The 27434-nt window shown below is 38.3% G+C and overlaps 1 protein-coding gene across 2 annotated transcripts in view; it reads right to left on the bottom strand.

Annotated features, from left to right (window-relative positions):
• Nucleotides 1-21553, bottom strand: part of LOC126419099 (elongator complex protein 4) — a 50806-nt gene extending 29253 nt beyond the window's left edge. For both annotated transcript variants that reach the window (XR_007575934.1, XM_050086197.1), the window contains exons 1-5: nt 21327-21553; nt 19712-19747; nt 19422-19537; nt 13212-13452; nt 12129-12382 (exon numbers count right to left, since the gene is read on the bottom strand). Coding sequence is in view for 1 of the 2 variants with exons in the window: in XM_050086197.1 (XP_049942154.1) it covers nt 12129-12382; nt 13212-13452; nt 19422-19537; nt 19712-19747; nt 21327-21456 (777 nt within the window). In the remaining variant the exon portion in view is untranslated. The remainder of the gene's footprint in view (nt 1-12128; nt 12383-13211; nt 13453-19421; nt 19538-19711; nt 19748-21326) is intronic.
• Between the last annotated feature and the right edge of the window lie 5881 nt (nt 21554-27434).

The following is a 27434-nucleotide window of genomic DNA, read 5'->3' on the forward strand; positions in this document are numbered from 1 at the left end:
TCACAAGCCGAGGGGGCTGCATCCCCACAGACATTTGAAACCCTTTGTGCACTAAAACAACATAATATAATGATAACTAAGTTGAACATGAGCAAGTTGCTGTGAAAACGAGATCATAAATATTTGTATTGAATTCACGAACATTAAGTTATACAGCCTAAGAACACAAACATTCATTTATGGGAATTATATACTGCAGTTACACTTGTACACATAATTATGAAGAGAAGGTAAACCCAGGCGAGTACACTTACTAAATGAGAAAAGATATTCATATAGGAATGAGATCTACACAGGTTACATTTGTTGTTAATTGTAAATTATAAGGTGAATCAACAATTAGTTAGTTATTTCAAGACACCCTAATGACAGGAGATAATAGCTATTGAGATCAGTAATGACATAGGTATGTAGCAGAATGAATGAGGATGTAAGAATGAATGATCAGTATGAATGAGTTAATATTTAAGTTAATATAAGAAGGTAAGTTACTGTGAAGTAGTTGAGGGAGACAAGAGATTATTTGAGGAAAATATTATTGGAGTTTTATGAGAATGAAAGTGCCAAATGGCCCCACGTATGTGATGTATTAATGATTGATGAGGAATATGTTTAATGTATAAGGATATATATATATTATGATGAATATGTGAGTAAGGAATGAGTGAGAATGTTTTGGTAATATTGTGCCACATAGAGAAATGAGTAAACAGTCTACATCTTTAAGATTACATAAGAATTTCAGTTTGAAAGAAAACATTTGTGATGAGTTAGAACACGTGAGTACAAGGCGTTAAAAGTGAATCTATTTACAGTGCCATTGAAAATGAAAGAATGCAAGAAAAGCAGAGTGAACATAATGATGATTACAGCTGTTGAAAGAAATGTGATAAGAAGGTAACTTGGAAACACATTAGCTTTAATTTATTTCAGAAGTGTAACTTGGTAACCTTTTGTTAAGTTTTGTTAAGCCACTGTGTGGAAGAAAACATTTATAGTTCGTGTTCAGACAGGAGAATGATATTTTAAGGAACTTAAGTTGAAATATAGTTTTTACACAGCCCTCATGTGAATGCATTTGTATAAAAATTTTTTTTTACGAAAGTGAAATTTAGTGCCAGGTTAGCCTTTATTATACTTACATATGACAGAAAACCCTGAGGAAGCAAAGGATAGGAGAGTTATTAAGGCCGTTTTGTGACTCGTACAACACCTCCACTTAAGCGAACAGATGACAAAATTACATCTACGTTGAAGACATTTGACTTTTTAGGCTATGCAAGGTACGTGCAAAGGAGCAGTGACCATCCGTGCAGCCGACGTCGAGCAATGGACAGTGAGAAAGAGACATTTTACTGTCAATTATAATAATATGTTCTTTATTTATAATTTATAGATAGAAATGATATATATATACTACACACATGATGTTCAACCTTCACTAAAGTAGAAGAAAGTTCATGGTTGAACTCTTGAGAGGAAATTTGATATGTTATCATATAATACACATTATGAGAGAGACAATCTCTGAGATACATTTTCCATTTGTATAGACGGTATCCACAAGAAGTGGAGATATTGAGGAAGTACTGAGCACACATGCGATTCACGAAGGCAAGGATTTGTTAAGGTATAATACACTAAGTCATATGAACAGTCAAAACACAAACAGAGAATCTGTCATGATGTTACACTACACAGACTTGACGTAAGGACACTTACATTTACCCATGATTTGGTAAATTGTAAGCACCTCCTTTCACACACCCCTTGAAGGTGATGCAAACGTTATAATGTATTATGTTCTCTTTTTTTTTGTATTAGCTGTAGGATTAGGTAGTTTTTAGGTAGTGATTAGTTTCTTCCAGTCTATCTTTCTTTCCTTCTCCATTATCCTACCACCTACTGCAGCTGGGTATTGTTTGTTAATGGAATGTAAGAATATATTGTGTGACAGTAATCTTTCAGGTATGAATAAAAAGACATGAAGAAAACTGAGTATGGCATTACAAGCCTGGTCAACCACTAGCCAAGATATGGAATAAAAAAAAAAAGAGAAATAATAAATGAAGGAAAGCCCGTGCTTTAAACATTAAGTCTTATATCCCTTGGCACGTCAAAACCTTAACAAAGAAAATCAAAATGACCATAAACCCCAATAAAAGAAAGCCAATGGGACTTAGCATAATTTTTTTTTTTTTAGTGTAAATATTTCACGTGTATATTCTTGTAAATTTATATGTATTTGTATATGTGTTAAAACATTGCATATTGTCAACATATTTTGAAACGTGACCACGAAATGTAAGCTTTCATAATTAACGATGTAAACATGCTTGGACAAAGTGAACTGTTAAAATGTAAATGTGGCAAAAAGTGTTGCAAACTGTGAACGTTATAAACGACGAATTTTGTGTTGTTTGTGAAACTTATGTTGCATAAACCAAATAACTGGGAAATACAGAAGCGTCCGATCTTACCCGTCGGCTTTGACCCATGACGTCACAAATGTAGCGGAAACGACTATAAACGACAATTCCAATATGGCGGATATAAAAACATCGCATACGTATTATCCAATATGGCGGATATAAAAACATCGCATACGTATTATAAACACTGAAATACACAAGTTTCACAAAAAGCCTAATGACTCTAACGGGACAAGCGTGGGAAATTGGGGGTTTTTGGGTGGGGACAAACTAAATATACACAAATGTAGCCACCGACCGCCATACAAAACCACGCAAAACAACGAAATAAATCAACATCACAAAACTGACCAAATACCAAAAAACACATTCCTATCCAGAATCGGACACTTCCCTTGACCTATGTAGCTCAACAGAACCTACCGATCACATCCCCCAACACCAACCTAAAAAACCAACACTTCCCTTACACCTACATACATCTACAACAGCTCCCAATCACATAAATTACGATCGAACAAAGATAATAATAAACAAGTGGTACTCGAGGCCAGGCAGGGGCCCCCTGACCCCCCCCCCCCCCCCCCCCCGCCAAAAAAGACCTCCCAACCTAACCTCGTATTCAGGGCTACGCTACAGATCAATGTGTAGGTCCCTAACGTCACGGGTCAAAGCCGACGCGTGAGATCGGATGTTTCTGTTGACACAAAACACACATCAAAAACAAAAAAAACCGGAACTTACCTCAAAAAAGTTCCAGCCCCACAAACTAGATTGGCCACCACAATCACACACAAATGCACCCTAACTAACCACTTTCGGCCTATACATTTTACCCACAGCCCTTAAAAAAAACCCGAAAAATGCAATAGGCCTCAGGGACACTCTTCCGCCAACAGTACTCATCTAAATGAGACTGAAGGTTGGAAGAGCGCCTCTTCCCCCTCCCAAGAACTGACTTAACTGCCCCCCACATCCCCTCAATTGTGTTAGTGCAAGCCCCAGTATCATAATTCTTAAATTCTAGACTGTGGTTCACTACTAAATGATTAAATCCCCTGTCACCCAACCCCCTATAAGAAGAAAAAGCATCAGAAACTATTGTGGACCCGGGCTCTACATACTCCTCAATTAACCCCACTAATTCAGCCTTCGACCTCCCCTCCACAACCCTAAAAACACATTCAGTACCCCCACCCCCGTGAACAACAGCCCCCCACACCCAAAGACCAGCCACAGACTTCCCCCTCCCATACTTCCTTTTACCAAACTGCGACTCGTCCACCTCCACAAGCACCCCATGCCCACCCAACTTACCCCTGTACTTAATAAATTCCGAACACACTTCACGACAAAAGGAATACCAGTCTAAAACAGTCCTCTCACTCACACCAGTCTCAAACGCGCAAAAACTCTGTGGGCATCTATAACAAAAATAATATGTAATAAGCACAATCTCACGCATGCCCAATCTAGACTTCTCGAACCAGGTACCACGCCTTATAGAACGCCATACGCCATCTTTCCGGCAACACCACATGTATCCGTCGCTGGTCCGAGAGGCCGGAACTTTAACCAATTTCATCGCCTCAAGGCAAAGAGAACACTTAACAACTTCGGCGATTAAACCGAATAGTTGTAAGAACTTGATAAGTTCTAACGCTGTCTCGCCCATCATCGCCCTCAACCGAACACTATTAATGCGGTCTTTCATATCCATTCCTAAACAAAAAACCACAACCAAATACACTCAATAACAAACTCACCCGACATACAGCAATGAGCATTAAATTAAAACAAACGAAAACCATGAACACACCACCAGAGAGCACCACAAACAAAAACAAGACTAAACTCCGCGCCGTAATGACGTCACACACCTCAACACGCTTACGTGTAAACATGCTTGGACAAAGTGAACTGTTAAAATGTAAATGTGGCAAAAAGTGTTGCACTGTGAACGTTATAAACGACGAATTTTGTGTTGTTTGTGAAACTTATGTTGCATAAACCAAATAACTGTTTGTAAATCGATATAAACTGCAATTTACTTCGACGATAATGAGGATTTTCACACTGCAAATGAACGTTTGTTGGCAAGTGTAAACAATGTGGTGAAACACCTACCTTTGCGAACATCGACGCCGTTGTTCCTGGCCGGCCTTCAGATGCTTGGAGACAATAAACTCAGCACCTGTCGTAGGCGATGTGGAGGCTAAAAACTACATCGACCATATATGCCCCGGGAACAATAGTCATGAAAACGCACAAGGACCTGGAGTGTTGTGTCGTAACATAAGACATGGACGTTGCTTCAGATCACGCACACGTTCAATCTTATGGTGTCACCGAACTTAACACGCCATTTATGCTGGAATAACAACTTGTAATGAACACTATGTGACAGCGAATATTGTTGAAGGCTGTCATAACACATCGATTTTGAAACTGCCGCACGCGAAATTCAGCGATGCTACTGCGCATGCACAAAGACTACGTGCTGCCAGAGATGCATTGGGAAACCAACGCTGGAAGCGCACAACATTAAAGCTGGGTTTACACCAAGGTCCGTAAAAACACTAGTAAGTCGCTTGCAGAAGTTATTGCTGCACGTTATTGCTAGCCGCTTGCAGCTGTGTTTACACAGCAGCGTAAGAATTAAGCAAGATTCTTCTGCAAGTTCTTTCGCAAGAAACTTGCGTCAACAACTTGCTGATACTGTTTACATATGCTTTCAGTACCACTACGAGTGTCAGCCGAAGTGTAAAATGACAAGTAGGCGGGTGAGATATGCTGCAGCTCTTGTAATTGTAATGCAAAACGTGAAAAAGAAAAAGAGAAGTATTTGGGTTAGAGAGTAGATAATGAGAAGATCGCAAAATGGTGCCTGTAATAACCTTTTGCAAGAACTTAGTATCGAGAGCATGGATACTTTTGAAAACATTTGCAGAATGTTCTCAAATGACCTGGAGTATTTGTTGATGTTAATAGCGCCCGTCATATCAAAACGAGACACAAACTTTGGTACTGCTATTTCAGCAAAGGAACGTTTGCTAGTCACTCTTATGATTTATAGCTACCGGTGAGCTACGAAAAAAATAGGCATTTCATTTATTTATTTGATACATACAACCAAAACAAGTTTGACTTTTGAAATCTTTTCTTTGCAGGAGACGTAAGATAGTTGCATAAAATTAAGTCACCACATTAAGTAAAATGTTAAATATGAGTGTTATGCAGACGACATACTTACTATAACTTGCGCTTCCTACTTGCAGGAAATAGAAATAAATCCTAAAAGCTGCAAGTTACTTGCAGATACTTCTTGCGTGGTGTTCATACTGGAAGCGGAAAACGCGCAGCAAGTCACTTCCGCAATAAATTGCTACGGTCGCAAGTCGACTTGGCGATATGTTTACACTCGCAAATCGCGCGGCCGGTTCCTCCGCGCAAGTAAATTGCTGCAATAACTTGCTAGTGTGAACCCAGCATAACTGCGCTGGTGAGCAGCTTGCTCAAACACACACTATGTAAACATATATATATTAATTGTCTAAAAAGGATCAAAACTGTAACAAGTGTATGTAGTATATAGATTTAGAAACCAAGTATTGGCAAAGATAATCCTCTAAGTATGCACGTGGCGTTTCCTGCGAAAATATGTATAATAGACATTTAGGTATATCTATTCTATTGTTTGCTAGCCTGCCACGCTAAATGTTTTAGCGTGACAGTCGAGGGGGCGATGTAGCGGGGCTTTAAATTTCGCCGCGCTACACTCTTTCCCTCAGATAAAAAATATCCCGTCGCAGCGGTATGAGCGCTCGACGGCAGAGAAAATACTAAAATGGTAACACTTTTTTTGTTTTCTATCCGTTTTTTGTTTGTCTCTTGATAGCGGTAGCTTAAAGCAGGCGTGATCGGATGCTGACGTAAAAACTTAATGGCTAATCTTGATCTGATTGTAATGTGTAGGCTTTGTGGAAGTTATTAAGAAATTCGGAGGACGGAAGTAGCAAAGTGAATTAAATTGCATACAGTATCAAGATGATTTTAATTGGTATAAATTAGTGATCCATGGACTATTGCAAGATTTCGGAGCAGATTTTTTCACGCAGAAATGAAGGAGATTTTTGAAGACCTGGACGCCGCCCGAAAGAAGATAAGTTAATCTGGTAAAGGATGATCTCTCGTCTACGCCACTTCCCCCTGTCAGTTACATTCTGTTATTCTCTGTTATTTTTCAAAATTTTTTGTAGTGGAAATTGGTTTAACTTTTGCTCAAAAACGCCACAAGGACCACCCCAACAATAGCTTTTCCGAACAACGAAGTCCGATTTGCTTTTCATTCTTTCCTTTTTTCACGGTCATTAACGATTTTAAAAAACCCATTTTCACTTACGATTTTTTTCACCTTTTGAACCTCTTTTCTTCTCTCTCATTATTTTTTTTTTTTTTTTTTTTATTAACCACTACAAGATGGCTTGGATACTGAAGCAGACATTGAAATCAAGCCTGTTATGTTTACCTGCATGTTGTGCCACAGGTTGCTACTGGCCACAGTTTGGCAGTGGCTGCTCATCCCAGTGGATAGCTGGCTGGTAGTCATACCAATATAAAAAAGCTGTGCAATGATTGCAGCAGAGCTGGCAAATGACATGGCTGCTATCACATTGTCTAAGTAATATATTTAAGTGATTAACAATGTGAGATAACAAGTTAATTGTAAGGGAGATAAGTCATTGCTAACGTGAGATGCTGGTACATTAATAACTTGTGTAAATACCACCACTATATTGTACAGGTGTCAGATGTCGGTTTGTGGAGTTCCACACCTCTTTCATTTGGTCAGTTAATAAAGGGATGGTTAATGCAGTTCGTGGATGACACTGCTGTTCTCAACCAATGATGTCACATGTGTGCTCAATTGGAAACAGACCTTGTGATCAAGCAGGCCAAGGCAACATGTTGACATACTGTAGAGCTTGTTGGGCTACAACAGCTGTAGTATATCAGTGAGTGTCATAATGTTGGAAAACACCCCCTGGAATGCTGTTCATGAATGGCAGCACTACAACTTGAATCATCAGATTGATGTAGAAATTTGCAGTCAGGTTGTGTGGGATAACAACAAGAGTGCTCCTGCTGCAATGTAAAAGCGCACCCCTGACCACAGCTCCAGGTGTAGGTTCAGCTTGTTAAGCACACAGGTAGTTTGGTGCAGGCCCTCTACTGGCCACCTCCTAAACAACACACGGCCATCACTGGCACTGAGACAGAACCAGCTTTCATCAAAAAATAGGACAGACTCCACCCTGCCCTCCAATGAGCTCTCACAAATGGTGGTGGTTTGGGATCAGTGGAATGCATGCTAAAGGGCACCTGCGTCAGAGCTGTTCTTGTGTAACCGATTCCTAACGGTTTGTTGCATCACCGTAGTGACGATTGCTGCTGCAGATGCAGTACAATGCACCAAAGTCATAAGCTGAACACAACGTCTTCCCTCTCAGTAGTGTCACATGGCCATCTGGAGCCCGTCTTCTTGCAACCGTATATACTCATGACCACCACTGCCAGCAATCTTGTACAGTGGCTAAATTCCAGCTAACTCTTTCAGCAGTCTTGCAGATGGAACATCCAGCTTCTTGTAGCCCTATGACATGACCTCATACAAACTCAATGAAGTATTGATAATGGGTTCATAATGACATCCTTGACTTAAATCAGATCACCCTATCCAATCTCAAAGGTAACTTAAGTTCACAGATATTACAGCTTGTATTTAAAACAAACCCGATTTGTATCCTCATAGTCGTACTACTAATGCCAGTAAAATTTGGACAGATATCATATTTTGGTTGTAGAAACCTGCCTACCAATTTTCGTTTATGTTGCACAACTCCTCCTCGGTCCTGTGATTTTTTTCCCTCCTGTCAGTGTGTGTGTTTTCCCCTGATGCCATTTAGTGAGTACATTTTTTATGTATCTACTTATATTATATATTCCAAAACTGATTATTTTCCCTATTTATTGTTTAATCCTGAAGTACTGATAATTTAACTGCAAGTAATTCAGCTGTAATTTATTATGTTAGATGGCGGTCTACCCTTATTTGTCTTTCACTGCAGATTTTTTTCTGATAAACTTGAAGAAACTTCCCCTTAAGAGAATAAAGTGATCCTACTATGATTGCTTATTAACAGTGTTAAGTGTTAAATTTGGGCTTGGGAAAAAGATGGGGTGCGATAGGAGGGAGCAAGTGACATAAGTAACTTAATTCTTAATACTACAGTTCATAAATTTCTGCTCAGACAGCACAACACATATATGAAATGTGCTATGTGCCCAAAAGAGTTAAGATTTTAGGTGGTCACTTCTACATTATTGAAGCTACTACTTACTTTTATTATTCTGTATAAGTTTGCAAAACATACTACACAGTTTACTTCTAGATTCCAGTCTTAGCATCACGCATCACACAAAGAGACACACATCATGTTTTGTGTCCTTGCCTAATAGTCACCCAGGGTCCTCCAACTCCGATGAGATGATCCCAGAATTGGCGGCCTAAGGTGGGGTCAGCACTAGGCAGTTCTCACAAGACTACGTGGCATGTGGTAGAAGCCACTCACAACATGTACAGAGGAGTGTGTAATTATATGATGTGCCTCATACTTAGGAAGCCACATCAGCCATTCCACTTCACTTCATATCATCTAGCAGCACTATTACTTCACCTGACAAAGACCTCCTATTGGAGTTGGCTTCTACCAGACTGCTGCTTTGGAAGCCTTTGTTAATTGTGTACAATGACTTAAAAGAATGACTTTCTAGTTAAACTACCATGTTCTGTTTTGGCTCCAGTGGACTTTGATTCAGCACAGACAGGTTACGATTTATTTTACTTACTGTACTCTGTTTCAGTTGTGAATAAATGGAGTATTTGTCAAATAGTGTTGAAGACATCACCATGCAAGTAGAAAAATGCACTATTTGTCACAAAAGTGCCACAGACCAAGCAAGGAGTAAGAAATGGTAGCAGGGCATTTTTAGACCACTATTTCTCTACCTCTGGCTGTAAAGAGGCACTGCTGGTTTACATACACAACCAAAATTATATCTGCAGCACATTGATTTAATTAATTATTTACTTTATCACATTTAAATAAAATCTTGCAGCACAGAGAACAAAGGTTAATGTAATCTAATCCCAAAATACAAGCTAGTCTGCCCAGAAACCAGGAACAAGTGTGACTGTTTTTATGTACATAAAATTAATTGAAAAATTTTGCACACAGCTTTCTCATTTGACCCACTCTTGGGGGTTCAGAAGCACACATTCTTCAGAACGGGGGAGGAAAGGGAATTCTTTGCAGCTCAAGTACAGTTGAGAAAGACTCAGACTCCAGTAAGGGACACACAAAGCAAATGCAGACAGGAAAAAATGCGGATAAAGAATAATGAAATAATAGACTATAAAGTTGGCAATATAGGTATTTCACTCAGCAAGCAGTAATTTAACTTTAAAGGCTATGATACATTAGCTTTGATAAATTCAACAGTGTGTTGAAAAATGAAATAAGAAATCAATTGTAATGGCAAAGCAAGGTTTCCAGAAAGAGGAACACTTATTATGCAGAAAAATGTGGTTGGAGTTAAGGAAAAGAATAGTAAACACTTCATGTGGGGTGTTTTTTGCTATGACTATGAAAGCTGGAAATTTAAGAAGAGAGAAAGAGTAAAAAATTGTAGCATTTGACATGTGTATTTGGAGGAGAATGGAGAAATAAAAATGGGTGAAGAACAGTGAAGAAACAGAGAGGGTAAAGGAACACAGAATTCTCTTAAACCCTTAAGAAATGGAAATCAAGCTGAGTGGGACACATACTCACAAGAAAAAGGAAATCAAACAGCTACCAAACATAAGAGTTGAAGGACAGAAGAAAATAGGAAGAAAAAGAATGAAAATGCTTGATGAAGTGGACTACTGAGCAGTTAGCCTGGAACAGGATCAGTTGTAGACAGCAGCTGCGTCAGGATCCTGCCTGTATGCTAAACACCTTATGGTGATTATCTGGCTCAAGATGCATAGTACCTCCTAATTTTTTATATGCATTTTAAGGAGCTCAGAAGCTTTGTATGAAAGAGGAAAATTTTGTGAATACAATAATGCAGAATAAGACAAGAGATCTCTTTTTATATGAGAGCTATAAATAGCTACAGATGTTACCAATTTACAGTTGGCAGCCCTAAATTGCCAGTTGACATCTGACATTACTGCAGCAATAAAAGCCTACCTGAAGAAGGGCACTACGTGCCTGAAACCAATTAACGAATTTTTTCTTTTTTTTTCTTTTTTTTCCCATGCAACTGGTTGCTGATTACTTCAATGTATACAACTACATTTGTTGTAGATGGATAAAACAGTAAACACATGTTAACTCTACAAATGAAAAAGATGATGTTTCTGTCAGTACATATGACTGAATAAATGTATTGAAGAATAGTACTGCTAACAAAGTACCACATAACTAACAATACCCACCTTGAGTTCAACGTTAACTGCAAAGTTAGTGTACGTTGCAAAATGATACATTGAAGGAAATAAATATGCACACCACATCTTTCCCAGAGGAAACAGATTCAGCAGGGATGACAAAACAACAAACAGACTACTATTTTCAAATATGAGGACCAACTGCGAAAAGGAACGAAAAGACGTTCTGTGTTTTCAAGTAGGACTAGAACATGAACCAGAACCTCAAGTCAGTGATAACGAGGATCCTGAAGAACCACCTTAATAGCCAAATATTCCAGAAACAAAGAAGAAGAGGTGAAACAGCTGTTTATGAACAATCTTGAATTCCTTTGGATACACTTATTTTAGAAGCACAAAATCAAATTTTTTGGCCACTATAAAATATTGGATCTCAATCATCTATTTTTAGGGGCTGTTTCACTTCAAAATTTCAGGCCCATTAATGGGTTCAAAATTGAAATCTCACCTAAAAGATACCTTAGTAGAGTGTAAAATTACCAATCTTTTGCAAAAAAAAAAAAAAAAAAAAAAAAAAAAAAAAGGGTGGGGGGGGCTGTGCAGAGTACGCAAATTTTTCTCATTTTGGGGCCAGTTTATTTGGTTTTTAATTCTTGCGCACTACGATGTGATATTGGTGTGAAGACATTAACCACTTTATGTTTAATTTTGACTTAAAAAAGTTTGTAACATTTCACAAAGGACATTTTAAGGGTAATATATATGCAGAATTTGTGTCTAAAATATGGCAAATTAAATAATGGTAATAAAGTGAAACATTAAAATGCTTTATCTCAAAGCACCTATTTTCTATCACCAGTACTCAACCTGTTATAACTCACTCAATTATAGAGATAGAGATCTACTTCTTTTATAAACTGTTCAGAATTTAATGCTGGATGTAAAAATTATAACAGCTCAAAAACCAATATTGTGGACAAAGTGCTCCTTTCTGCTTTCCATTTCACATATAGAGGAGATATTCAACAGATCTGCTGAAATCTAAAGAGTCACATAATTTTATCTGGTTGTAAAAGGACAATTATATGACTATAATAAATATTAGTTAGGCTGCTTATGATACTTCATACACAAACTAAAACAGAAAGTCTTCTAACATATTCTAACTTTCTTTCTAAAATCCAGTGAGTAGAACTTACCTCAAACAGATGCCACGGCAGTGTCAATAAGCAGACACCAAATGCAGAACGGATAAGTGAACGAAGGCAATACAGAAAGTGGCACAAGTCTTTGATATCTTCCACAGGCCCCCACAGCGGAGAACCTATGCTAGTCACACCCACCCTTAAAATATTTCGATGTTCAGGATTTACATGTACAGAGAACCCTCCTCCTTCAACATGGTCACGGATAAATTGAAGCAGTTGCCCATAGCCAGCTTCAGCAAAGTGACCTGTAGATCAGGAGTTTCATATTCCAAAACACAATACATCAAGCTATAAGGAAAGTATAGGATGATCATCAAATAATATAAAATAAAAAATTCATTCAGTGATACAAATAAGCAAAATGAATTCCGAATTCTGATGTTTGATAAAAATCTGAAAGTACAGTATTAATAAAAGATCAGAACAGTTTGAATGAACCACTGAAAGAAATGTGAAAAGTGACACAAGCAGAGTAACGGATAACATCTGTACTTGTAGTATTTTAGTTTCCTGCTTGTTTTATGGATCACATGTACAGTAATTCACACATGAAACATGTCAAAATGTTGTAAATCCAGTACACAGACATGCAAGCACTTCCATGATTAAACTATCACAGACTTAACTCAATTTTAAACTGACATAACAGGAAAACACATATTCACGCATGCACGCGTGTTCGCGCCCACATACTCACGCCTCACGTGCATGCACCCTTGCTCTCACACTCACACTCACTCACACACTTTTATATTATATTATAAGTTAACATACTTATTCAATGAAGTAAGTATAGAGGATAGAGGATCTGTTGTGCATATATTGTGATTGTGATTTGTTTTTGTGTGTGTGTGTGTGTGTGTGTACATTTTAGAGATTGAAATAGTTTGTTTACTTTAATAGTAACTGCATTTGATAAGAGTGCATCTGTGTTCCAATCTGTTAACTAAGTTCAGCCATAATACAATAAAATTACTGTACCAATCATCCAACAAGAATACAAGAAAAGTTACCTTTTCTCTGTTCTAACTACAAATAAAACTGAAAAATTTTATTCTGCTGTGAAAAACTCACCACTGGATTCTGTAGGCTGACTTTGACTCCCATGCCAATAAAAAATATTAGCCATTTTAATTGTTTCCAAATCCATTGTTCGGGTCAAGTCATAATAGTGACCAAAACTTGTTCTTGACTGTGATGGTACACCCGGTTTTATGTTCTGATAACGCCATGCAATTTTCATTTTCTCATCTGCAGTGGCACAATTTGGAGGTTCGCTGTCATCTTCCTGTACTATTGCTGGTAATTCGGCTACCTGAAAAACAAACAAACTCAGATGAAAAGTTCAAAACACAAAGGAGATGTGTACCTGAATCAGTCAGCAAGAATGCTTTTTACAGAGTCTAACAGTTACATCTTTAGTATTTTATATTTAACTTTCTGTAGCAAATTTTTAAATTCAAAACAAAATTACTTGGTGGGGTAATCAAACATGGAAAGAAACTGCAGAAATCAAACATTAGCATCATAGTTTATACGAAATACTTGAAGATAAATATGGAGTTTAAGAGCCAAAATATAACAGAGGTCTTAAATATTTCTGACTAATCACTTTTAAAAGCTTTCTTTATCAACTTGAGCTCCTGAGATAAAGAATGATTTCATTCATTGTGTAGTTAGTAGAAGAAAAAATCTGTGACATTGTTGCAAACCCACAACAATGTGCATCTGCAGCGATTGACAGACTCAAACAAAAGGTATACCAATAAGGACAGAACATAACTGAGCTGGTTACCAACATGTACAATCTATTGTTTAAACTATTTGCCACTTTACTCAACCGAGGAGGGGGGAAAAGATGTATAAAAATGAAAATCAAGCAACAAAGAAAAAGAGGTATGTAAACAACTCGTAGCTACGCTTTCAGGCAATTCAGAGCTAAAAGATTAATGAAAACACACACATATGCACCTCAACTATACGGTGAGTGTCTAAGTTCCTTCCACTGGCTGCACACAGCAAAACATTGGCTACAAAAATGTATGAAAAACAGAAACTGGAACTGTTAGAAATATGGTATCGCTGAGGCACGTAAAAAGCTGGAAGAACACACAGAATATTTAAGAGAGAGAGAGAGAGAGAGAGAGAGAGAGAGAGAGAGAGTATTTAAGAGAGAGAGAGAGAGAGAGTATTTAAGAGAGAGAAGGGGGTTCAAACAAGGATATTTGTAGAAAAAGGTTTACTGAAACTGTAATAGGAGGAAGGGCAAATTGGTGGTATATGTTAGCAATGTTGCATGTCACAAAGCCTGATGTATGAGACACATGACTGATGGCGCTGATTACACCAAGTGTTCAGATAATATTTCCGCATGATAGGGTCTTCTGAAAGTGCCAGTATTGGAGTAATCATAACACTTGTGAACAAAATGAGAATGTCCCACAGCTTACCATTTGCAGTGGGCCTGCATTTTACACAATGAATACTTGACCGAATATTGAATCATTCATTTCTCTCATATGTACCCATTCAGTCTTCCTTATTTAAATAGTTTGTGGTTTCCCTGAACACAATTGAGGCAAATATCAGGTTACCCCCTTAAACCAGGTTATAACTTATCCTTGCCCAATACAAAAATGCTCTGTCTCTAACATTACTGACATTGAAATGATTCAAAGACAACTTCCTTCCCATTGGTTAATTTCACTGATACCCGCTGCTTCGAAAGGTCACTGGTTCAGCTTCACAATGAAATCTTAGCATTATATTAGTCAAAATTGTTAGAAAATATGATTTCTCACTTAATTCAAACTGTCTGTAATATGAAGTGAGAATGGAATTGAAAGGTTCAGAATTACAATGACACATGGGATTGTGCAATCTGAATCCAGGTATTATCATTTAAATTCATTTTTTTTCATGGGATTCTAAATAACTTCACATCAGTTAGGGATAGTTACTGTAACAAAATTCTGACTTTTTTCCATGACATAAAAGTCCAAATGAAATAGTAATGCCTCTACAGAATCTCCCTGTCAGCAAGAAATAACACAAAACAAAAACATTACAGATTTGTTTGGCAAAGAAAAGAGGTGGATTGATAGTGGATCTTCTTATTAAATTCAGAATAGTTTGTGGGATGGCTTTTATTCCATCGACGATGCTCATTTTATTGTATTCACATGGTTTATCCGTAAGAAAGATTCCTGTACTGCTGTCACCAGCAGTGAATATGTGTGGACTGCTAGTCCATTTATGTAATAGGCTACAATACTTTCAGCTATTGGATTTCTTGTGAAAATTCTGAGAACTTTATATTTACAGTATTAAGTCATAATTTATAACCTTTATGCTGCATGCACCTGGTAAAGTATTAGACACACTAAACAGTATTTTTTGGATGTTTGATTTCAAATCTACATCTACATATATATACTCTGCAAACCAACATGAAGTGCATACCAGAGAGTACATCTCATTGTACCAGTTAATAGGGCGTCTTCCCGTTACATTCACATATGCCTCTGTGTGTGCTGTAATTATTCTGATCCTATCCTCGTGGTCCTTATATGAATGATACGTAGTGGTTGTAGTGTATTCCTAGAGTCATTTCTTGGGATAGTTTATGTCTATTTTCAAGAGTATACCAGTTCAGTTTCTTCAGTTTTATGTCTATTTTCAAGAGTATGCCAGTTCAGTTTCTTCAGTATCATTGTGACCATTTGTACTGCCCTTTTCTGTGTATGTTCAATATCCCCCATTAGGCTTATTGGTATGAGTCCCATACACTTGAGTTATGTTCTAAAACCAATCACATGAGTGATCTGTAAGCAATCTCCTTTGTAGACTGATTGCACTTCCCCAGTATTCTACCAACAAACCGAAAACGACCATCTGCTTTACCCATGACTGAGCCTATGTGATCACTATATTTCATATTCCTACAAAGTGTTACACCCAAGTATTTGTATGAGTTAGCCATTTCCAATGGTGACTCATTGATATCATAGTCAAAGGATACTATGTTTCTTTCATTCTGTGAACTGCACAGTTTTACATTTCTGAACATATAAAACAAGTTGCCCATCTTTGTACACTTTGAAACTTTATCAAGCTCTGACTGAATATTTATGCAGCTTCTCCCATTACACACACATCAAAAAAATTTTTGCATTACCTCGGTTCCAGAACCTGCACAGAAAATTGGAAGAGAGATCAACATAAACATCATTTCCGCCCTTTCTATTGCTCATGAAAACCACATATTGCATGTTGTACCACCATACCGCGAGACCTTCAGAGGTGGTGGTCCAGACTGCTGTACACATTGGTACCTCTAATACCCAGCAGCACGTAATCTTGCACTGATGCATGGCCATAATCATCGTGGCATGCTATCTACAAGTTCATCAAGCCACTGTTGGTCCAGATTGTGTCACTCCTCAATGGCTGGTGGGTCACATCTTCCATAAACAGCCCTTTTCAATCTATCCCAGGCATCTTAAATAGGGTTCGTGTCTGGAGAACTGCTGGCCACTCTAGTCGAGCGATATTGTTAACCTGAAGGACGTCTTTCACAAGGTGTGCACGATAGGAGCATGAATTGTCATCCATGAAGACAAGTGCCTCGCCAATATGCTTGCACTATCAGTCAAAGGATGGCATTCACGTACTGTACAGCTGTTATGGAGACTTCCATGATCACCGGCGGCGTACATCGGCCCCACATAATGCAGTCCCAAAACAGCAGGGAACCTCCACCTTGCTGCACTCGCTGGACAGCGTATCTAAGGTGTTCAGCCTGACCGGGCTGCATCCAAACAGGTCTCGGACAATTGTCTGGTTGAAGGCGGATGCGACACTCATCGGTGAAAAGAATGTGATGCCAATCCTGAGCGGTCCACTCGGCATGTTGTTGGGCCCACCTGTAAGGAAGTCGGGAGTGAAGTTGCACATCATGCAGCCTATCGCATACAGATTGAGTCATAGCACAATGTCCTGTAGCTGCACGAAAAGCATTATTCAACATGGTGGCATTGGCGTCAGAGTTCCTCTGAGCCATAATCCGTAAGTAGCGGTCATCCACTGCAGCAGTAGCCCTTGGGCATGTCATCGACAGTTCCTGTCTCTCTCTGTATCACCTCCATATCCAAACAACGCTTTGGTTCACTCCAAGATGCCTGGACACTAACCATGTCGAGAGCCCTTCCTGGGGCAAAGTAACAATGCGGACGCGATCAAACCATTTTATTGACCGCATAGGCATGGTTGAACTACAGACAACAAGAGCCGTGTACCTCCTTACTGGCAGAATGACTGTAACTGATAGGCTGCTGGACCCCCTCCGTCTAATAGGCACTGCTCATGCATGGTTGTTTATACCTTTGGGCGGGTTTAATGACATCTCTGAACAATCAAAGGGACTGTTTCTGTGACACAATATCCACAGTCAAAGTCTATCTTCAGGAGTTCTGGGAACCGGGGTGATGCAAAATGTTTTTTGATGTGTGTAGATAACTGCATCACCCGCAAAAAGTTTACAGTTACTATTGTTCAACCATTTTTCAGTATCTAGGGTTATGAGAGTTTCACTGCTTTTCAGAAGCACTTCAGAATCTGGCATTTTGTTGTAAATGCTTCAGCAGTTAACAATTAGGATTTTAATATGGTCACATGTCAGAGGCACTTCTTTCAATCTTACTCTGACACTTCTGAGTTTCCTGCCATTATCGTTTTGTAGACTGGATGGAGAGTGGCCTAATCTAAAAAAAACCTTGTGTGCACCTGAGTAGCAGCCTCTGATGTGGAATGCACACCTGGCCCATTCAAAGGGACCTACAGTTCTCAATCCTATTGCAAAAGTCCAGGAAGTCATAGCCTAGGTTATCACAAAACCTTCAAAGTCTCTGATTCAGTCCTTCCACTCTACTCAAAACCAAAAGGCCACGATCGGTTATGGGGATAATGCTGCAAATTGTGGGCTCGTTGAAACTCGATGCACAAGGCTGTCTTCTCATCTTCTCTGCCAGTCGCTGGAATGACCAAAGCTTGACCTTGGAGGCAAGACAACAGGCATCATTTGTTCCAACATGTGTCACAAGCTGCAGCTGGTTGCACCCTGTTCCCTCAATGGCTGCTGGAATAGACTCTTCAACATGTTGAATGAGGCCCCTAGGCATACACATTGGGCACTCCCTGTGTCCTTTCCTGTCCCTTGCTGCCATTTTCCTAAGGGGTACCATCGTTTGCCATACGTCTGACCTGTCGATGATTAATAAACTTAGAGATTCTTCCCCAAAGAGAATTTCTTTTGTGGCAAACATTAATCGCATAGCTACCATAAATGACAAATACAGACAATAATCAAATCCAATTACTCTATTTCGAGAAACAATTTCTCAAAATTATATGGTCCATAGGCATAGAGCTCGGCAACCAGTAAAATGGGTAAATTAACATACAGTTTCCCATTCATTTTTTTCCCCCATTCGTCTCCCTATTCCATACATACAGAGTAAATAATAAAGCTGTAACTATGAATGTGTGATAACTGTGTGTGTTAAATCTTATGGGACTTAACTGCTAAGGTCATCTGTCCCTAAGCTTACACACTACTTAACCTAAATTATCCTAAGGACAAATACACACAACCATGCCCGAGGGAGGACTCGAACCTCCACCAGGACTAGCCGCACAGTCCATGATTGCAGCACCCCAGACCACTCGGCTAATCCCGCGTGGCGTGCGATAACTCTCACAGTTAAATGCAGTAGGGGCACCTCTCCTCCAAAAACTTAATAATTCTTTCAGTTATTTTACTTTAATTTGAATGCCCCGTACACAAAGACAGAATAGCTGGTGTGAATAACAAGCCTTTCCTTTTCTGAGCTTGAAATAATAAAAAACCAATTTCTATACTATATGAACAATGTAACTTGGTCCTTTTGCAGGTGCTGGGAGAATATGTATAAAGTTGTCGCAGAGTGAACGGGGGGGGGGGGGGGGGGGGGGGGGGGAGGGGGAGGAACAAACTCCATCTCTTCCTTGCAGGGCAGGGAGCACACTAGACTCAACAGTGGTTATGCAGTGTTTCTACAATGCTGTGGCATATTGTATTGTTTAGTAGCTAAAATTGTTGTTAGAAGAAAACATTCTGTACCAGGCTGAAGTCATCTGGTTATTGTACGCATAGAAAATGGCCAAGTTTTATTGCACAACATGAGGTAGATAATTATATGGAAAATGACAGTAGAAAAATTATGTAATGTTATAATCAATACTAACCACTGCTTCCGGATCAACGTCTTGTGAGGCTGCAACAACAGAGTGGCCACACACAACTCCTTCAGCTAAGAAGTACTTCATAATGAATTTTGAAAATGTTCCATATTTGTCCTCTTCTGAAAGAGTCGAAAAATAAAACTGAACTGAGCAAAGGAAAACTTTTCATCAAGTTATTAGAAAAGATGGGATGTAGCTTACAATCTCCTCAATAACTCAATAACTAAAGAAATACAATTTAAGCACTATGAGTGATGGACAACATACTATCCTGACAATATTAAAGCACTTACCCACCAACATCACTGTGCCAACAGGTATACCTCCACCTATAAATGGTAAAATTGTCTTCTTAGAATGCAACATTAAATTTACTAATTAATATTAATGCAATCAGAGTTATACTCTTTACTCACTGAAAACAGTAAAGCTATTCAAGATAATCAAATCTAATGTATCATCACCTTTACAAGAGGTATACATTTACCACTTTTTATTCCCCCCTCCACCCCATTATGCATTTTTTTGTTATTTACATACTACTACATATGTACATAACATGCATCAACAAACTCACTGGAGACTTGTCCATTATCAAATACAGGTTTTCTAAATTTACTTCACCATTTTAGTTACTATAGCAAAAATGGCTATAAATATGACATGAACATAGATATCATGCTACAAGATGTATCAATCTGTTACCACAACTTTTATTTCACCTCTATATCCACTGACTTCATCAACTCTCAATGAAAACATCACTTTCCAACCTAACTTAGACCTAAGTCCACATTACAGCCACGACTGTAGGAGGTTGGACACTCACTATCACACTCTTACTTTTCTTTTCATCTCTAGCACTCCCTCCCCTATCACCCTAAAGAATTACTTCACCTGACACTGAAAGAGAAGGATTCAACTGTATCCTCAAAGGTACAACCCCAGCATTTGGCTGAGTCCTAAGAAAGGGCAAATGTTGACGGGCTGGCAGATAACTGAATATGAAATATACAGCCAATCTCTTAAATACATATTAGTACCTTACCTAGCACAATCAATATTTATTTACAGGCCATACAATACACAGAGGACTGGACACTTTACAAAGGTTTTCCTAAGCTCATCATATTGTAACATTTATGATATCACTATTGGTGACTTCTTATGGATTTGCAAAAAGACTGCAAGAACAGGCAGTTTATTTGATATGATTACAACAAAATTTAAAATTTCTCTTGCTAAGTGATACTGTATCCTATTTAAAAATAAACACAAAAGTAATCATTACTGCTGGCTGACAGTATTATTTGTAACACTGTAACTTTTGTCATTTCATATGAGCTGCACAAAATGGTATCCTTCGAATCTCTGACACGCAAAGGTATATCTGCGATTCACGCTCTTTCTGAATAAAAGTAAACCACTTATCCAACAGACGTCTGGTTTACGAAAGACTATTTCTGAGCCATAATAATTTATGCCTGTCATTGAGACAACCGTAAATCTACGTCCCAAATTACGTCGATCACTGATGTACAGTTTCAAGGCATGGTTTCTAATTTCAATCAACGGGAACAACGTAAGTCTGCTTTGAGCACTGAAAGATCAAGTAACGTAGTGCTTTACTAGCCATGATCCTGCTGACGGATATATGGCTTTGATTGCCTCCGACACTTGAACAAGATTAACCATCCAATTATATAAATCTCAAACACAGGCAACACAGTAGTTTTCACATTTAGCACTCTCTGTCAGACGTGAAAGTAGCCATGTATGAGAGAAAAAAATTAAATAATATTAGCAATAAATTCAATTATACTACTTCTAACGAATTCGCATAAATCCTCCAAAATTATAGTTTCAACAGTGTGTCACCCTGTACGACGATACATATGCATCACTTACCTAACACATAGTCCAAAGAGGGAACACCAGAGGATATTAGCAACTGTGCATTGTGTATAGATGGTTTAGTTCCCTGGATTGGGGGCACCTTCGGCTTCCCTTTTTTCTGAAAGCTAGTTGACTGTGACATCTTACAGGAGCCCTAAATCCAATGTTCATACTACCTGGTACACAGCCACATAATATAAATACAAATTACAAACACTTCGTCACTTTGTTTACTTCTTATTCCCAAAGCTCTTCCTGCACAAAGGCAAAACTAACTACAATCAAAATAAAAATATCGATATCTAGCAACTTTTCATACAGTTTAGAAACATGTCGATACACCATGGACGTGAACAGAGCAGCAGGTATGGAGAAAATATTTTCAGAAATCTGGATAAATGCGAGTAGGACTCACGCACTGAGAGTTCCATACAGATTTAATTATGTTTATAGACAGTTCATCCATCTTTGAAATCCAGAAATTCAACGATTTCTGCCTGTTATCGTTACCCTTTTGGTAATATAAAAAATATGTGGCATAAATAGCCGCAAAGACCACGAATTGCTGTATGTTTTAATTTCTTTGATTTAGAAGCTTAAGGTTGTTACATCGCCAACTGACCATTGACCTCAGCATGTGACACAAATTTCGACGTGGTATGTCCAGTCGTTCTGAGAAAAAGGGGCATTAACAGACGGACATATAGACGCCGAATAACGAATGAAAAACAAATATTTTTTCCTGTAATATAAATACCACTTAACAATTTTTGGGTTTCTTCCTTAAATTGTACTTCCTACCAAATTTCATGTTTCTAGTTCAACGAGAAGTGCCCTATAGGTTTTTAAAGTGAATTTGGAGTATCAAAACCGTATCTTTTGGTTTCTACATCTACAGACATACTCTGCAAACCACGAGAGGTGCATGGCAGAGGGTACGCCCCCTTGTACCAGTTATTAGGCTTTCTTCCTGTTCCATTTATGTGTGGAGCGCGGGAAGAATGATTGATTGAATGCCTCTGTGCATGCAGTAATTATTCTAATTTTACCCTCACGATCCCAGTGTGTTCGATACCATGCGAGCTGTAGTATATCCCTAGATTAATCAGTCAAAGCCGGTTCTTGAAACTCTGTTAATAGACTTTTTCGAGATAGTTTACATTTGCCTTCAAGAGTCTGCCATTTCAGTTCCTTCCAGTATCACTGTGACATTCGCCCATGGATTAAACAAACCTGTGGCCATTTGTGCTGCCCTTCTCTGTATATGATAAATGTCCCCTGTTAGGCCTATCTGGTGCAGATCCAATACACTTCAGCGCTGTTCTAGAACCAGTCGCCCGAGTGATTTCTAAGCGATCTCCACTATAGACTAATTGCATTTCCCCAATATTGCACCAATAAACCAGAGTCTACCATCTGCTTTATCCATGACTGAACCAATGTGATCATTCCATTGCATATGCCTGCAGTGTGTTACACTCAGGTATTTATATGAGCTGACCGATTCCAACACTGATATTACAGTAGTAGGTAAATCCTTATTTTCAGGTTTGTGAAGTGCAAAACTATACATATCTGAACATTTAAAGCAAGTAGCCAATCTCTGCACAGCCTTGAAACCTTATCAAGACTGATTGAATATTTATGCAGCTTTTCAGATAGTTTTTCGTTATAGATAACTGCATCATCTGCAATAAGTCTAAGGTTACTGTTAATACTGATTAACAGAAAGGATTCCAACATACTTCTCTGAGGCACACCCAAAGTTACTTCTAAATCAACGGATGACTCTCTATAGAATGTAACATGTTGTGTCTTTCCTACCAAACATTCTTCAATCCAGTCACAAATTTTATTTGATACCCCATATGATCATACTTTGATTGCATTGATGTAGATGCCTAAATTTTTTACATCACCAAGGGACCATAGATTTTAGTATGTGACATAAATTTCAACTTAATGTGTAAACCCATTCTTGACAAAAGGGGTTCTTAGCAGTCGGACAGACAAGGGACAACAAAGTGATCCTATAAGGATTCTGTTTTTACTGATTGAGGAGCAGAACCCTAAAAATGGACGAGTCGGTAAAATGAGGGTGGTAGAACTGGTGTTTGGATGAAAACAGTCAATTTGGTTGTGGTGACAGACTAACCTGTAGTGTAGGTTAGATTGAAAGGTGACAATTTGGCTGTGACTTGGTGAAGCCAATGAATGCAAATGCCAAATAAAGGTTGCAGTAATAGATTGACTTGTTGCATATCCTAATGTTTAAAATCGTTCCATATTTGACTGGCCAATATGAACTGAAAGCCACTTACATCACACTCATTTTAGTTACTCGTTCGATTGGTAGTTGATGAGTTGACACTAGACGCAATGTCAGCTCATCAGTTCACTTAACAAATGGTGAAAGTGAGTTTATGAGATTCCATATGTGATACAAAAGTCAGATATATAGCCTGAATCAAGGAACTACTATTGAGTTTGGTTGTTTTGAGGGAGCAGACCAGACATCAAGGTCATCGGTCTCATCAGATTAGGGAAGGATTGGGAAGGAAGTCGGCCATGCCATTTCAAAGGAACCATGCTGCCATTTGCCTGGAGCAATTTAGGGAAATCATGGAAAACCTAAATCAGGATGGGCGGACACAGGACTGATCCGTCATCCTCCAGAATGTGAGGCCAGTGTGCTAACCAATGTGCCACCTCACTCAGTGAACTACTGTTGATGGAAGTTATTCATGGCCATAGCAAAATCCATAAATGGTGTTGTTGACAATGTTTGCATGGTAAACTTCTGAAACAAGAGGAGAAGTGTCATCCAAACATTTCGAAACATGGATATTCATATGACAAAGAAAATACATATGTATAAACACATTATGCGATGTGTAGAAGAGAATAAAAAGAGTTCCCCTTCCACAGAGATCAGTTCTTGGACCATTCTTTTTTTATAACTGCAGTTAACGATTTCCCACAACATGTTCCCCAATCTGAGATGTGATACGCAGATGGCACAACAATAATTGTAACTAATCAATTTCACTGGAATCACTAGATGCTGACCCTAACAAATTTCTATGTAACCCTAACAATACCTATCATCTTCTATTAATTCTAAGTAACGATATAGAAAGCAGAATGGTTAAACATTTAGAATTTCAAACTGACTCCAAATTCATCTGGAAAGAAACATATCAGTCATATCTGCAAAAGAATATCAAGGGTTACATACATAATGTGGAAAGTGAGAGATTAAGTCACTTTAGAATATTTAAGGAAGATATATGTTGGACTGTTCCAGTCTCAAATTTCTTATGGACTGCTGGTATAGGGGCGCTCTATATAATTATGTAAGCAACATATTGAAGATCAAAAAAGTCAATGTCAGTTCAGGAAATTTAATATACTTGCAATATATATATATATATATATATATATATATATATATATATATATATATATATATATATATATATATATATTTGTATGTGTGTGTGTGTGTGTGTGTGTGTGTGTGTGTGTATCATCACTGCACATTCAACTGAATGTAAAAGAATTTCAAATAAGATGAGATATAAGCCAGCACAACACAAGGAGAAAAATTAAAACAGATATTCCAAGGCACAGATTGGTGAAAGTGGACCATTCCTCCAAAGTCAGCTCCCTAAGTTTTTTTAGAAAATTACCACCCTCAGAATGATCCATGTCTTGTAAACTATTTAAATGAAAGTTGTATAACTAGCTGATGGAACATTAATATCATAATATGTTATAAGAAAATTTTTTATGTAGAGATTGTAAACATACATTAAAATTGAAAATGTGGGGCTAAATGTCTATAACTGTGAATGTAATTAAATACATCATTTTACATGTAGAAGATGGAGCCTATTCCATTGTGTGTATCGTCAAAGGTGAATTCAAATAAATAAAGATTAAGGAATAAATTATCTGCTGAGTATTTTCTTTATAATCATGCTACAAAATAATGTCAAAAACTAGTGTTTTCCCTCCTTCATTAGAGATGACCTTTTCACTATTGGAAAAGATTACAGTATTTAATAAAAATTATTTTATCAATTTGTGATCTTATTTATACTATTATTATTATTATTATTATTATTCTTTGTCCAGGTATTATGAATTAATTTGTTATTTTCATCTGCACTCTTTTGTGCAAGAAGACTGGATGAAAAAATATGCAGGACATAAAGGTACAGATGTTAGTACAGTTCCTACATATCGAACCTTACCATTACTCATGTCTGCCAGAACTGAGCCAATTGGTGGCTCTGTGGATGCCGTAGCATATGGATATTGGAGCAGTTGGACGCTTGTGGCCTGCCACTGTACAGCAGACATATCTCTGGACTGAGCATTGCATTCTGTGCTTGATATTAGTGTTAAAATAGCACTGTAAAGTGACCTCAGGACTTGTTGTTATTGCCTTGTTCCCACTTGTTTATTCCTAATAGCAATGGCGAACTGCTGCTGTTGCTACAGGCCCAGAGAGAAATACATGAAAGGAGAAAAGTCTGATTTGTAGGATCACTAAAGTACCATACTGTTTTAGTTTCATTATGAATAAATGTTTTCATTCTGTAAACATGTGTGCAAAATGTATTGGATTGCTGAGCAAAGTCTTTGGCCATCTGTTGCAGTCATTTCTAATACCAAATTCGATTATAGCATTCAAACACATATAGCACAACTGAAATCCACAGCTTGGCAAATGTCGATTTTTAGTGATAGTAATGAATCTCAAAAAGACTTGTAGCAGTTAGAGTTTATTTCTCTCGATACATTTCTGATAACAGACCTGCATGATGAATGGTCAGTTTGTATATCTGAAACTGGAATACTAATACCGTATGGTATTCTGCAACATGAAGAAAGAGTTCTGCGTTTTATTCAAAAGCAAAGTGTTTGTGAAGTGTTTCACACTCATCTGATACGATGTTTTCTACAATATAGGAGAAAAATAGCATTTACATATATATGTATGAATACCTGGAACTGGTGTAGGCATGACATTCAAATACAGAGATATATAAACAGGCAGAATACAGTACGGTGGTCAGCAAGTCTTATATAAGACAAAAAGTGTCTGACACATTTGCTACATTGGTTACTGCCACTACAATGGCAGGTTATCGAGATTTAAGTGAGTTTGAACGTGGTGTTAGAGTCGATGCACAAGCGATGGGACACAGCATCTCTGAGGTAGCATTCCAGTGGGGATTTTCCCATACGACCATTTCATGAGTGTACCGTGAATACCAGGAATCTGGTAAAACAGTAAATCTCCGACATCACTGTAGCCGGAAAAAAAAATCCTGCAAGAACAGTACCAATCACGACTGAAGAGAATCGTTCAACGCAACAGAAATGCAACCCTTCTGCAAATTGCTGCAGACTTCAATGCCAGGCCAACAACAAATGCCAGCGTACGAATCATTCAATGAAACATCATCGATATGGGCTTTTGGAGCCAAAGGCCAACTTGTGTACCCTTGATGACTGCTCAACACATAGCTTTACGCCTCGCCTGTGCCCATCAACACCAACGTTGGACTGTTAATGGAAACATGTTGTCTGGTCAGACCAGTCTCGTTTCAAGTCGTATCGATCAGATGGATGTGTTCGAGTATGAAGACAACCTCATGCATCAAGGGACCCTGCATGTCAGCAGGGGACAGTTGAAGCTGGTAGAGGTTCTGTAATGGTGTGGGACATGTGCAGTCGGAGTGATATGGGACTCCTGATACATCTAGAAACCACTCTGCCAGTTGACACTTACATAAGCATCCTGTCTGATCACCTGCATCCATTCATGTCCATTGTGAAATCCGACGGACTTGTGCACTTCCAGCAGGACAATGCGACACCCCACAAGTCCAGAATTGCTACAGAGTGGCTCCAGGAACACTCTTCTGAATTTAAACACTTCCGCTGGCCACCAGACTTCCCATACATGAACATTATGGAGCATATCTGGGATGCGTTGCAACGTGCTGTTCAAAAGAGATCTCCACCCCCTCTTACTCTTACGGATTTATGGACAGCCCTGGGGATTCGTGGTGTCAATTCCCTCCAGCACTATTTCAGACCTTT

The sequence above is a fragment of the Schistocerca serialis genome, chromosome 9 (assembly GCF_023864345.2).
Source record: "Schistocerca serialis cubense isolate TAMUIC-IGC-003099 chromosome 9, iqSchSeri2.2, whole genome shotgun sequence".
Lineage (NCBI taxonomy): Eukaryota > Metazoa > Arthropoda > Insecta > Orthoptera > Acrididae > Schistocerca > Schistocerca serialis.